Genomic DNA, 12,882 nt, shown 5'->3' on the forward strand with positions numbered 1-12,882 from the left:
TTCTTTTATTGCTAACAATAAAACTATTAAATTATAATCGAAATCAATTAATTATAATTTTTTTCATCCATAACTCATGCAATATCTAGGTCAAATATTTTGGAAAGTGGTTTGGTACAATATAAAATATTATTTATTAAAATATAATATAATAAACTAGCTAATGGTAATATATTCTTTTAAAAACTTTGAAAATTGATTCAATGCATGAAATGATTAATTTGGAATGAAAGGAATTGAAACAAATTTTATTGTTCAAAAAAAATTTTTTTGAACCTGCAATTTAATTGATATTATATATATTTATTTCGAGGAATTTAAAAATATTAGTCATAAGTGTTAGAACAGAACAAAGGGTAGGTAACCAGTAACCCCAATACATAGTATAAGTAAAGTTTCCCACACGTTATACGTGAATGCATTTTTGGCAAGCACGGATGATCCATTCACTCTATTCTTAAAAGATTTTTTTCTAAAAAGAAAATTAAATGTTTACGTATAAAAAAAAAAATTAATAAAAAAATTACTCTATAATATTGTTTTAACTTGAAAAGGAAACTATATCTAACTTTTCATTTTCGAAAGTATTTAACGTGGCTATTCTTGCAAGCTACTGCAACATTCTGAATTCGCAATTTCGAATTGAGAAAACATTAAAACCGGATGCCTTATTCGCAGTTTACGTAAACCTGTGAATCTTTTATAACGTGCGGGTTTACACCCCTATATACATTACAGATATTTCAAAGTTGATTGAAGCTAAGATTAATGTTTTAGAATATATACGTACGCGGGGGGATCGATTCCGGAGAAGAAGAAACCAATGGCACGTTCGGGGCTACGCTTGCGCATTCGGGAAAACCATGTAAGATAAGATAAAGATATTAAAAAGTTCGTATTAATCCAAACCATGCATATTTACGAAAACACGATTTTATATATTTGTGTAATATTTTTTTAGGAAAACTGCAATTTTGGTCCTATATGTTTGTCACTTTGCGATTTCGGTCCTTTATGTTTTTATATTTCAATTTTAGTCCTACATGTTCTGATTTTTGGCACTTTCGGTCTTTTTTCTTCGAAAATTCTTATGTGGCACTGTACATGTCAGCTCCACATCAGCACTGCATTGGTGCCACATCAGCGCCACATAGGAAAAAGGACTAAAATTGTAAAAAAAAATAAAGATAGCGGATTAAAACTAAAATCTGAAAATATAGAGGACCGAAATCGCAAAGTGACAAACATACATGATCAAAAAAATAATTTTTCCTATTTTTTAAATATGGAATTTTGGATTGGATTGGATTGGATGGGTGGTGCAGGTGATTTTGGAGAACGGTATCCTTGGAGTGACCATTTCGAGACCTGATGGCTTGGTGACTGCTATCAAATATAATGGCATCGACAATCTGCTTGAAACTACCAATGAAGAATCAAATAGAGGGTAACAAAATTTATATATATAATTATGGCAAAAACTCATGTGAGACGGTCTCAAATGTCATTTTTTTATACGGATTTCTTATATGAGTTATTCATTAAAAAATATTATATTTTATGACACAAGTATTACTTATTATTATAAATATGGTTAGCGTTGACCCGTCTCACGGATGAGACTATCTTACATGGGTGTTACTCTATAATTATATATACACACACATACAAACTATATAAAATCGTCTCTAAGTCAATTTTGTTAAAAGAATCTCCTATTTGATCAAACTCAATTATGTTTGAGCGGATGGATTTCAAATTAAATCCATTATTACAATTTATAATTTTATGCAGGTATTGGGACCTTGTCTGGAGTTCACCTGGCAGTCCAGGGACCACAGGAACGTTTCAAGTGTACGCTTAATTAATCTTTATTAATGAAATCGAAAAATATTATTATCTATGACAATATTCCTTAGTATGTGTGAGTGTGACGATATATAATTTTAATATACAATGCTATTTTTTTAAACATACTAAACCTTATTTGACGGTGGATTATATATTGACGTTCTCCAATTCGATCTAATATTTGAAGATTTATATCTACTAGTAATTTACCATGCAAATGGAGAACAAGTCTTTCTTAAAGATTTTATAATTGAATCATTCCGCATTAATACATTATCAATTTCTATTGTAAAGACAGTTTTTTTTATGAAATAGACTGGTTTATATGATTGTTGTGTTACGAAATTTATAGTTTTTTAAATGTGTATTCATTAAACAATGTCGGTGTCACACGCTCCGTACACGTGGTGTGACATCGACCTCAACATAGATAATATTGACCAAAAGCTCACTCAGGATCCGAGGAACAAACATGGAAATCATAGTGGCAAACGAGGAGCAGATAGAGCTCTCATTCTCTGCAAAATGGGACACCTACCTTCAAGGAAAGCTTGCTCCTTTAAACATAGACAAAAGGTGAACATCAACATCAACTTTAAGTACTAAAACTGTGCTATGTAAAGATGACGAAAATGATCAAGATTTGTTTTGTGATTAATTATAGGTTCGTAATGCTACGAGGATCGTCGGGCTTCTATACATATGCCATCTATGAACGATTGGAAGGCTGGCCCGGTTTCAACCTCGATGAAACGAGGGTCGTGTTCAAGCTAAACAAGAACAAGTATTTGATTCCCAAGCATTGATATTGCAACAATTAATATGAAATAACAATATATATATGCCAGATGGTGTCTTAACTAACTTAGTAAAGTTGAATGAATAGGTTTCATTATATGGCCATGGCAGATAACAGGCAGAGGCCTATGCCTTCGTCGGAGGACAGGTTACCGGGGAGAGGCGAGCAGTTGGCATATCCAGAAGCAGTTGTACTGGTGGATCCAGTCGAGCCAAAATTCAAAGGAGAAGTAAGTGGTAATTAATTCCTCAGCAACGGTCTTAAAGTAGTCCATGTCTTTATAAATTTGTCTAAATTCAGAGCATTTTATTCATCAACTCCTTGTTGTACATATGATTGAGGTGGATGACAAATACCAGTACTCGTGCGAGGACGAAGATCTCAAGGTCCATGGATGGATATGCTTTAATCCAGCAGTTGGATTCTGGCAGATATCACCTAGCAACGAGTTCCGAACCGGCGGACCTTTGAAGCAAGAGCTCACTTCCCATGTTGGTCCAACTACTCTTGCTGTAAGTAGCACTTTGCAAAACGGAGGAGAATTGCAGATCTTTGATCCCTTTTAGTCTTTCTTGGTAACATTTCTTTACAAGCTCAATCCGGATTGGCGTTTTCGTGTATGGGTTGGTCGACAATATTTTCGATACTAAAAATCTAGCTATGTCCATGGAATCATGGAATTAACTAGTGTGCCAATAAATCAATATATAATACCAGTTCAATCTTGAATTTCAGATGTTTATTAGCGCCCATTATGGTGGGAATGACTTGGTGCTTAAATTCGAAGAAGGCGAGCCGTGGAAGAAAGTCTTCGGTCCGGTTTTTATGTACCTGAATTCGGCCAAGGAAGGGGAAGACCCTTTGTCACTCTGGCAAGATGCAAAGCAACAGGTTCATGAATTAATATGCAGCGTCATTCAATTTGCTACCATAAAAAAACCGGGGACTCGATTCTAACGTAATCGATCAGGTGTTGAAAGAAGTTAAAAGCTGGCCATATAGTTTTCCAGCATCTGATGATTTTCCCAAGTCGGTTCAAAGGGGAAGTGTTAGTGGCAGATTACTTGTTAAGGACAGGTACAATAATGCATTATGCTTAATATGATTGAAACAAAATATAATTACTTTGGGGAGAGAATTTCTCTAATGGGATTGTTGATTTTGTCGTTTAGATATATAAGTGATGATTATATAGTGGGAAATGGAGGATACATTGGCTTGGCTCCACCAGGGGACATTGGATCTTGGCAAACTGAATGCAAGGTACTTTTTTTTTTCCTTTGTAGATGCATGTGTAATAGTAGACAAAATTTACATGGAAAACGAGTTTCGAAAAATAGAAAATCTGAAAAATAGGACAAATACAAATAGATGAACGATGCTTGATTATGGTTTAATAATTAGTCCATAGAGTGTGTAACTACAGGTAACACAAACATATTCATAGTAGCTAGACAAAATTTACATGAAAAAGTCATCTTATAAAATTGAAAATCCGAAAAATCGCACAGCATGGACAAATGAATGATGTTTGAATATCATTCAATATTTCGCGTTCTTTTTTCACTCTTCAGGGCTACCAATTTTGGACAAGAGCCGATGAAGACGGCCTTTTCGCCATTAACAATATCCGAATGGGTGAATACAATCTCTATGCATGGATTCCTGGATTTATTGGAGATTACAGAAATGATGCAGTAATCAGCATATCACCAGGTTTTTGAATTTTTTTCCGCTTAGCATTTACTATCTGAACATGCTATATTTACTATTTCCTAGTCACTAAAATATATCCACTCTTTTTTTTCTTTTTTCTTTTTTCTTTTTTTTCCCATTTTTTTTACAAAAATAAAATAAAAACTCAGAATTTACTTGACGGAAAAATTGACATTAAAATATATCAATTTCTTCTCAATAATATTCCTCCTATACATTACCTTATATACAGATACGCTATAAATATATATAGATATATATATATATATATATTAAGGTTTTATGTTTTACCAGACTTTTCTCAAAGAGGTTAGTGCAATTGACTAACACAAGAGTATAAGATACAAAATAATCATAAAACCTAAGGTTGGAAATTCAAAAGTAAAATAAACAGTCGCGCGCGGATCATTAATTGGTCCAAATCATCAATCAGAATTATAGAGATTATTTCAACCTACCTATACAGGCGCATTACCACATGATAGATCTAAGGGTCATAATTTATCAATACATGCAGGGTCCACTAAAAAAATCATGGACCCCACATTTATTGATAAATATCAACTATTAGATGCATGTGCAGGCAGTGCCTGTATAGGTAGGGTCTCACTTAAGACACGCTATAAAATTCAATTTTATATAAACACAAATGCTTGTAATTTTTGTACACAAAAAATTTTATGAGACAATTACATAGGTCAATTTCGTGAAATAAATCTCCTATTTGACCTAACTCATAAAAAAACATTGAATTTTATATCAAAAGTATTACTCGTATGGTAGATGTGGGTCTGGTCGACCCATCTCACTTATATAAATTCATGAAACTGTTTTACAACAACCCTGCTCATTTTTTAATGGACGAAAATGTCAATTTTAGTCATGTATGCATTGTTGTGTGACATATTTAGACATATATGTTTCAATAAATCAATTATAATCTTGTAACTATGTAATTTTTTAAATCAATTTTATTCATTTTCATCAAAATCATATAACTAAACGGATAATACCATCGTTAAAATTTATAATTATGTGGTCAAACACGTGTTCATATCTCGAAAAATTTTTCTAACAGCGTAATTATAAAAGTTTAACGATAATATTGGTAATTTAATTACATGTTTTTAGGTTGAAAAGACTAAAATTGATGGAAAAAAACATAATTACAAGATTATTTTTTGATTAATTGAAACCAATATATACATGATTAAATTGACATTTTGTCTTTTTTATACGAGGAATAAATCAGGTTGCAACATTGAGACGGGCGATATTGTGTACGAGCCTCCGAGACATGGACCCACGTTGTGGGAAATAGGCATACCAGATCGTTGTGCTAAAGAATTCTATATTCCTGAACCCAAGCCAAACTACATAAACAAACTTTATGTCAATCATCCCGACAGGTTATCTCTTCGTTTTATAGCAGTTACGAACATGGTTTTTAAGTCGACGGTTATCAGTTTTCACATAATGGAATCAGAATCGAACTATGTGCATATGATTTAGGGAGAGCTTTAAAAAATTATGCTATCATTCAAGTGATTAGGTTTATAAATTATAATAAAGTGAAGAATTAAAAATTAGAACTTGTTAGTGTTTGGAAAACAAAATGAAAAGCTAAAAATCAAAGTCGAGAAATGTTTGATAAATAAGTGATTTTAGTGATTTTAGCATTAACCTTTTTAATAAAATAATTTTTGGAGAATTAATCACAATCAACATATGACTACCTTTTGTATTTCAATTAAATTAAGTATAAGCTAACACATAATTAGATTTAAGGAACATACGAGAGTATTTTTTTAACCCAAAATCTAACAATCACTTTTTTTTAGTGATTGCAAATTGTAGTGACTCATACCGTGATCACCTACTATTCAAAAACTTAAGATTGCAATAATCTTAAGTAAAACATAACAGATAAAACACAATGGAAACTAAAACAATATTACAACCCATGCCAAGGTATTGAATCTGTAAATACTGAATTTAGTAAAATCATATCGAATAAAAGTACTCAGTATCCAACCAGCAAATACAGACAAAAAGCCCTGCTGAACTAACTCCCACTAGCTGCCAAAACCTGCAACTAAGTCCTCTCTAAGCCTCCTGCTCCATCCAACCTGAGGCTTGCCCCGTCGAATGGGGTGTCCAAGAAACAGAGAAACATGGACGTGAGCGAACTACGCTCAGCACGAGAGTATGAGTATACAAATAGTATATGAGCATGAATGCAAGTGTACGGATTACCAAGACTCAAGGTCAAGAATAATGCTCAACAGACTTGGGCCCAAGGTATGTAGCACTCTGCGTCGTTGCACCAAGAGGTGACTCACATACCTAACAGTGGATATAGGTGACCTGATCACGAGTCCACGTGTCCAACCGTCCACTAACACATAGGGTGATCACCCTACTGCAGGTTATCTCAAGGATAAAAGCTCAATATGATAATGCATGAAGCATAATATCGTGACATAAATTATGCATATAAAATCATTCCATAACAACCATGCAACACATAGGACATGTATACTCAGTCAGAGTATCTTGAACAATACTTTCGTACCTCAATAAAATCAGATAGGCTATACCAGCTCTACTGTTCAAGCCTATAATTACAAGATTACTTTATCACTAATCATCATCTAAAAATTTTAACTAAACTAATAGATACTCCAAAACTATTTATAGGAACTAGAGTATACCTCCGTTCGTTGATAGCCCGTTGATGTCGATTGCTCTAAAACTTGGGCACCTACGACTCCGAAAACGCCTCATCAAAGTCCGTCTCCCGCCAAAGAAGGCTGGAAACCACTAAAATCTCTAAAGAAATGAGAGAGAGAGAGAGAGAGAGAGAGAGAGAGAGAGAGAGAGAGAGAGAGAGAGAGAGAGAGAGAGACCTGAATTTGGTGTGAAAATCTGATTCTCGTGTGTCCTATTTATAGGCGAAGATCGGAACACCCGAGCTGGAAATCGGAAGCTTCGATCCTGCATGCATGGACAAGTCGTCTGTTGCTCTGATCGGAACTTCCAATCGGGTATTCGGACCTTTCGATCCTGTGCATGCTCGAACAAGTGTCAAAATCATTGCCATCATTATGCCAAATAATCGGAATCTCCGATCATCGTCATGTGTCGAAATGTTGTTGACAACATATCGGACACCTTACTGCTGGAGTTCGGAAGCTCCGATCTTGGGATCAGATGTCCCGATTGCACCCTTGGCTTTCGAACATGGATCCTTGCTTCCAAAGTGGTTCGGACCTTCTAAACTCGCCCGAGACAAAATGTCCAAAACTTTATATTCAAATCCAAATTAAGTCCTTAATCAATCTTTAATCATTTTTAGTCACCTAATCTTGTAAAATAAGATTGGGATACTACTCTCTCCTAGTCAAGAGATTTCGCCCTCGAAATCAGATCCTAAGTAAAAAAATAAATAATAAATACACTGAGTAAAATATTCTTTTATTACACCTGAACATTTTTACAATATAAAATTCTTAAAACTCGGAAAGAATGATCAAAACAACTCTGGATGCTTTTCTTACATATGGCTCTCTAATTTCCAAGTGGCTTCCTTAGTGGCTCGGCGCTGCCGCTAAACTAGAACCAGAGGAATGATCTTGTTCCGCAACACCTTGTCTTTACGATATAAAATATGCAATGTTCTCTCCACATATGTCAAATTTGTATCTAGTTGTACCTCTGACGGCTGCAATGTGTGAGACTCATATGCCACATACCGTCGCAACAGTGATACATGAAACATATCGTGGATACTAGACAGAAACGGAAGCAATGTTAGTCTGTAAGCTAAATCTCCAACACTTTCCAAAATCTCAAATGAACTGATGAATATCGGAGATAGCTTACCCTTGAGACCAAATTTCATAATCCTGCGGAATGGTGAAACTTTCAAGAACACTTTTTCACATGTCTGGAACTGCAAAGGTCTACGCTTGATATTAGCATAACTGGCTTGACGATCCTGTGCAGTTCTAATCAGTTTCTTGATCTGATCAACTTTCACAACAGCCTGTTAAATTAACTCTGGTCCTTCCACTTGTCTTTCGTTGTACGCAACTCAATTAGTGCAAATAATCTTGCCAATTTGGACCAAAATACATAGTACAAACTCGCAACATATCCTTAAGAGTACGAATAGTGCGCTCTGATTGACCATCATTCTTCAGGTGATAAGGAGTACTTAACCTGAGAGTAGTACCCAAAGCACAATATAAACTCCCCCAGAACTAAAATGTAAACCTGGGGTCTCTATCACTGACAATGCTCACAACCACACCATGGAATCTCACAATGTCCTTAATGTATAAACGAGCCATCCGATCAAAATTATAATCTCGGTTATACGGAAAAAAATGTGATGACTTGGTGAGTCAATGTACCACAACCCAGATAACATCACAATTCCTCGAGGATACTGGCAAATGGGTCACAAAGTCCATAGTGATAAACTCTCATTTCCACTCAAGAATCGGTAAACTATGAAGCTGTAGTGACCCTGCATGGAATCACCTACTAACTGGCAACTAATAGCATGCATTAAACTTAATACAGCAAAATACTTAACAGAGTAAAAACGTGCGGAAACTTAACCATAATTTACATATCAGCTTAGTAATATAATCCAGGCTTAAATCTGTAGTAATACAACCATATCGAAATTTAAACATTATACAGCTATATCAATCCTGTATAATAAAATCCTCAAGGCTCCTGCTCCCTAGTCCTGCTTTGAACTACCAGCTCCGTCCATCCTGCGACCTGCCCCATGACATAGGGTATCCAAGATAACAACTAGGACGTGAGCGCTAACGCCCAGTACATAGACATGAGTAAACATATGTATATAATGCATGCAACATGATGACTGGTACAGGGTCATCTGAAAAGTCATGCTCAGAACCGGCGCCATATGAGTGCTGCCACCGCACGGATCAACCTCTGGGTGCAACCACACTCGTCTAGTACACCAGAGTAGACAGACATAAATGCCCCCGCCGTCGCGGTACTCTCAGTGACAGACTATCGAGTATAGAGCTGAGCTGCTCTATAATCAGGTATAACAAGGAATAGGCTCAACGTGTATATGCTCATGACATATGAGTATAGAAAACGGTAAATCATACATCATGCCATATAATAATGCCAAATAAATGCAACATATAAACATGTATACTCGCTGGCAATCTCAGTCAATGTGTACGTACCTCTAGGCTAGTTCAAGTATAATAGGATCGTAGGTTCCAAGCCTATATTCAAAAATTCATCGTATCACTACATAAATTCTATAAGCCTTAACTAAGCTAATAAGTACTCCCAAAACTTAAATAGATTCCCGGACCATACCTTCGTCCGTAGTTAGCCCTTTGGAGTCGCTAGTCCCGGATGACTATAACCACACTTTGGTTATTCCAGAACCTCTATTATAACCGATAGGGCCCTCAAGTGTATATCTCACACTATATAACTGTAGAAGGAAACTCGGGAATTCGTATTTCAAAATGAAATCGAACGAGCCCTATTTATAGCCAAATTTCTCGGCCAGGATCGGAACTTCCGATTTCGGAATCGGAGCTTCCGATCCAGCTCATTGCGTGCATGTCTGCCACGCCAGGATCGGAACTTCTGATCTACGATCGGAGCTTCCGATCTGCTCTATGATCGACACTTGTTAAAACTCGCGACTGAGTCATCGATCATTTCTGGCAGTTGGGGATCGGAACTTCCGTTCCAGGATCGGAGCTTCCGTTCCGATTGGAGCTTACTATCCAGGATCGGAGCTTACTATCCGGGATCGGAGCTTACTATCTGGGATCGGAGCTTACTATCCGGCCCAAAATTAAAAATCCCAAATTTTACTTCTGAAGTCCAATAACACTCCGAAATTGGTTAAATACCAACCCTTAATCATGTTTAACATATTATTATCTTAAAATGGTTTCTGGGTTACTACAGAAGCAGTACTCCAGTTCGTCGGTGTTCTGCCTTAACCTGTTGACACACCAAATAGCTAGAAACATACTGGTACACACTATGTTCATTCCTTTCCAGCAGAACCGATTCTGCAAATCTTTGTACATCTTATTGCTTCCAGGATGAATACTCAACTTGGTACGATGTGCTTGAGATAGAATTTCATCTATCAGAGTATTATCCTCGGGTACCACAATACGGTCAGATAAACAAAGAAAACCATCTGACTGATAATGGAATCCAGATGTACTATCACTGTTGCTAACCGAGCCAATCGCTGAGTTTTCGGATCAGACATCTGAGCATCCTGAATTTGAGAATACAAAGCTGGCTCAGATAAAATTGCAAACATCTGAATGCTCTTCATCCGCTTTTTCTGCTTAAAGGTATATCCAGAAGAACAACAATCCTGAATCGTACGAGAGATAAGACAAGTTTAAAGTGCAGATACTTGCACCTTGCGACTCAAAGCATCCGCGGTAAAATTAGTAGCACCTGGATGATATTTAATCTCACAATTACAGTCTTTCAGCAATCCATCCAGCGACGCTGTCTCATATTCAACTCAGCCTTAGTGAATAAAAGACTCTTATGATCAGTGAAAATCTCAAATTTCTTGCCATATAGATAATGACGCCAAATCTTCAGTGCAAAGATAAGAGCTGCTAGTTCAAGATCATGCACTAGATAATTCTCTTCGTGAATTTTCAGCTGCCTAGAAGTGTATGCAATCACATGTCCATTCTGAGTCAGGGCACAGACCCTTGCAGATAGGCATCGGTATACACAACATAACCTCCAGATCCAGACGATAGTGCCAGCACAGGCACAGAAACAACCGTCGACAAAATTCACAAAATTTTTCTTCACATTCTTAGGACCATTCAAATGGTACGCCTTTCCAAGAAAGTTGCGTCAAGTGTAGATCTAGCTACAAGAAATTCACGATAAAACGGAGATAATACCCTGCCAGACCCAGAAAACTACGAATCTCAGCCACTGTCTTCTGACTCAACCAGCTCAATACAACCTCAATCTTGCTCGGGTCCACTGAAACTCCTTTACTACATATAACATGGCCAAGAAATACCACACGATCAATACAGATTCACACTTACTCAGATTTGCGTAAAGTTTCTTCTCCCAAAGAGTCTGCAAAACAAGACTCAGATGATATGCATGCTCATCAAAATCATGCGAATAAACTAGGATACCATAGATGAACACAACCAAAAACCCGTCTAAATACTCCCTGAAAACACGATTCATCAAATCCATGGATACAGCTGGTGCATTAGTCAAACTAAATGGCATTACCAAAAACTCATAAATGCCCATATCTAGTCCCAAATGCGGTCTTGGATATATCCTGCTCCATACTCGCATCTGGTGATATCTAGATCTCAAGTAAATCTTAAAATATACCCAAGTACCCTGAAGCTGATCAAATAAGTCATCTATACGAGGCAAAGGATAATTATTCTTGATGATCATGCAGATCAACTGTCGATAGTCAATACACAGTCGCATCGACCCATATTTCTTTTTCACAAAGAGAATAGGAGCTCCCCACGGAGATACACTAGGACGAATATATCCCTTATCCAAGAGATCTTGCAAATGTGTTTCAACTCACGCATCTCTGACGGAGTCAGATGATACGGTGCTCGTGAAATAGGCGAAGTCCCTGACATTAACTCAATGTCAAACTCAACTTCCCAAACAGGAGGAAAACTTGGAATCTCATGTAGCGACCCAACCCGGATCCACTACCTAATCAGAGTTAAGAGCATAATTAAGCATGCATTAAATAAATTGCTGTGGAAAACTTCAATAAAAATAGACCGGCAGAATACAATCGGTTAAACAAATTCTATTATACAACCCAATCGAATAAATAAGCCCAAGGGTAAAACCTACAGCTAATCTCGCTGTCTCCAAGGTCACTGGCCACTCCAAGCTCCTGGTGCTCAGACCTACACCTACATCTGCCCCGTCGAATGGGGTGTTCAGATACACAGAAAAGACTGGACGTGAGCTCTAAGCTCAATACGAAAGCACGAGTAAAACATACAAACATGATGCATGCATATGAATATGACTGGGTATCCGTATCTGGGATAAAAACTGCTCAGAATGGCGCCTAGGACATGAGTGGTACAACCCGGGGAGCAAACCCTGTGTACACTTCTCATTCCTACCGGACGTGGACCGTGTCACCCAGATGTTAGTAACCCCTAACCCGTCGGTCACGGGGGACTAGACATCAATCGTCCAAACAAGGCTGAGCGGCCCTCCATGACTCATCTCAAAAGATGTACAGGTACAATATGATATGCACATGCCGCATAATAATCCATGCAAAATATGACACATAAATGCAACATATAAGCATGCATATCCGCTGGCTATCTCAGTCAGTACTTACGTATCTTCTTACAGGCAGTTCCTAGCAGTCCCACTCTAGGTTCCAAGTCTATCATCAACTCTACAATGCAAATACACAT

The 12,882-nt window shown here is 36.9% G+C and overlaps 1 protein-coding gene across 2 annotated transcripts in view; it reads left to right on the top strand.

Moving 5' to 3' along the window:
- Nucleotides 1–652: 652 nt before the first annotated feature.
- Nucleotides 653–12,882, top strand: part of LOC140881488 (uncharacterized) — a 29,534-nt gene continuing 17,304 nt past the window's right edge. For both annotated transcript variants that reach the window (XM_073286844.1, XM_073286845.1), the window contains exons 1-12: nt 653–865; nt 1,326–1,447; nt 1,795–1,854; nt 2,308–2,427; nt 2,516–2,635; nt 2,738–2,879; nt 2,992–3,162; nt 3,386–3,541; nt 3,621–3,727; nt 3,823–3,913; nt 4,225–4,366; nt 5,619–5,775. In XM_073286844.1, the coding sequence (XP_073142945.1) occupies nt 824–865; nt 1,326–1,447; nt 1,795–1,854; nt 2,308–2,427; nt 2,516–2,635; nt 2,738–2,879; nt 2,992–3,162; nt 3,386–3,541; nt 3,621–3,727; nt 3,823–3,913; nt 4,225–4,366; nt 5,619–5,775 (1,430 nt within the window). In that variant the 5' untranslated portion in view covers nt 653–823. The remainder of the gene's footprint in view (nt 866–1,325; nt 1,448–1,794; nt 1,855–2,307; nt 2,428–2,515; nt 2,636–2,737; nt 2,880–2,991; nt 3,163–3,385; nt 3,542–3,620; nt 3,728–3,822; nt 3,914–4,224; nt 4,367–5,618; nt 5,776–12,882) is intronic.

The sequence above is a fragment of the Henckelia pumila genome, chromosome 2 (genome assembly GCF_033568475.1).
Source record: "Henckelia pumila isolate YLH828 chromosome 2, ASM3356847v2, whole genome shotgun sequence".
Taxonomy (NCBI): Eukaryota; Viridiplantae; Streptophyta; class Magnoliopsida; order Lamiales; family Gesneriaceae; genus Henckelia; species Henckelia pumila.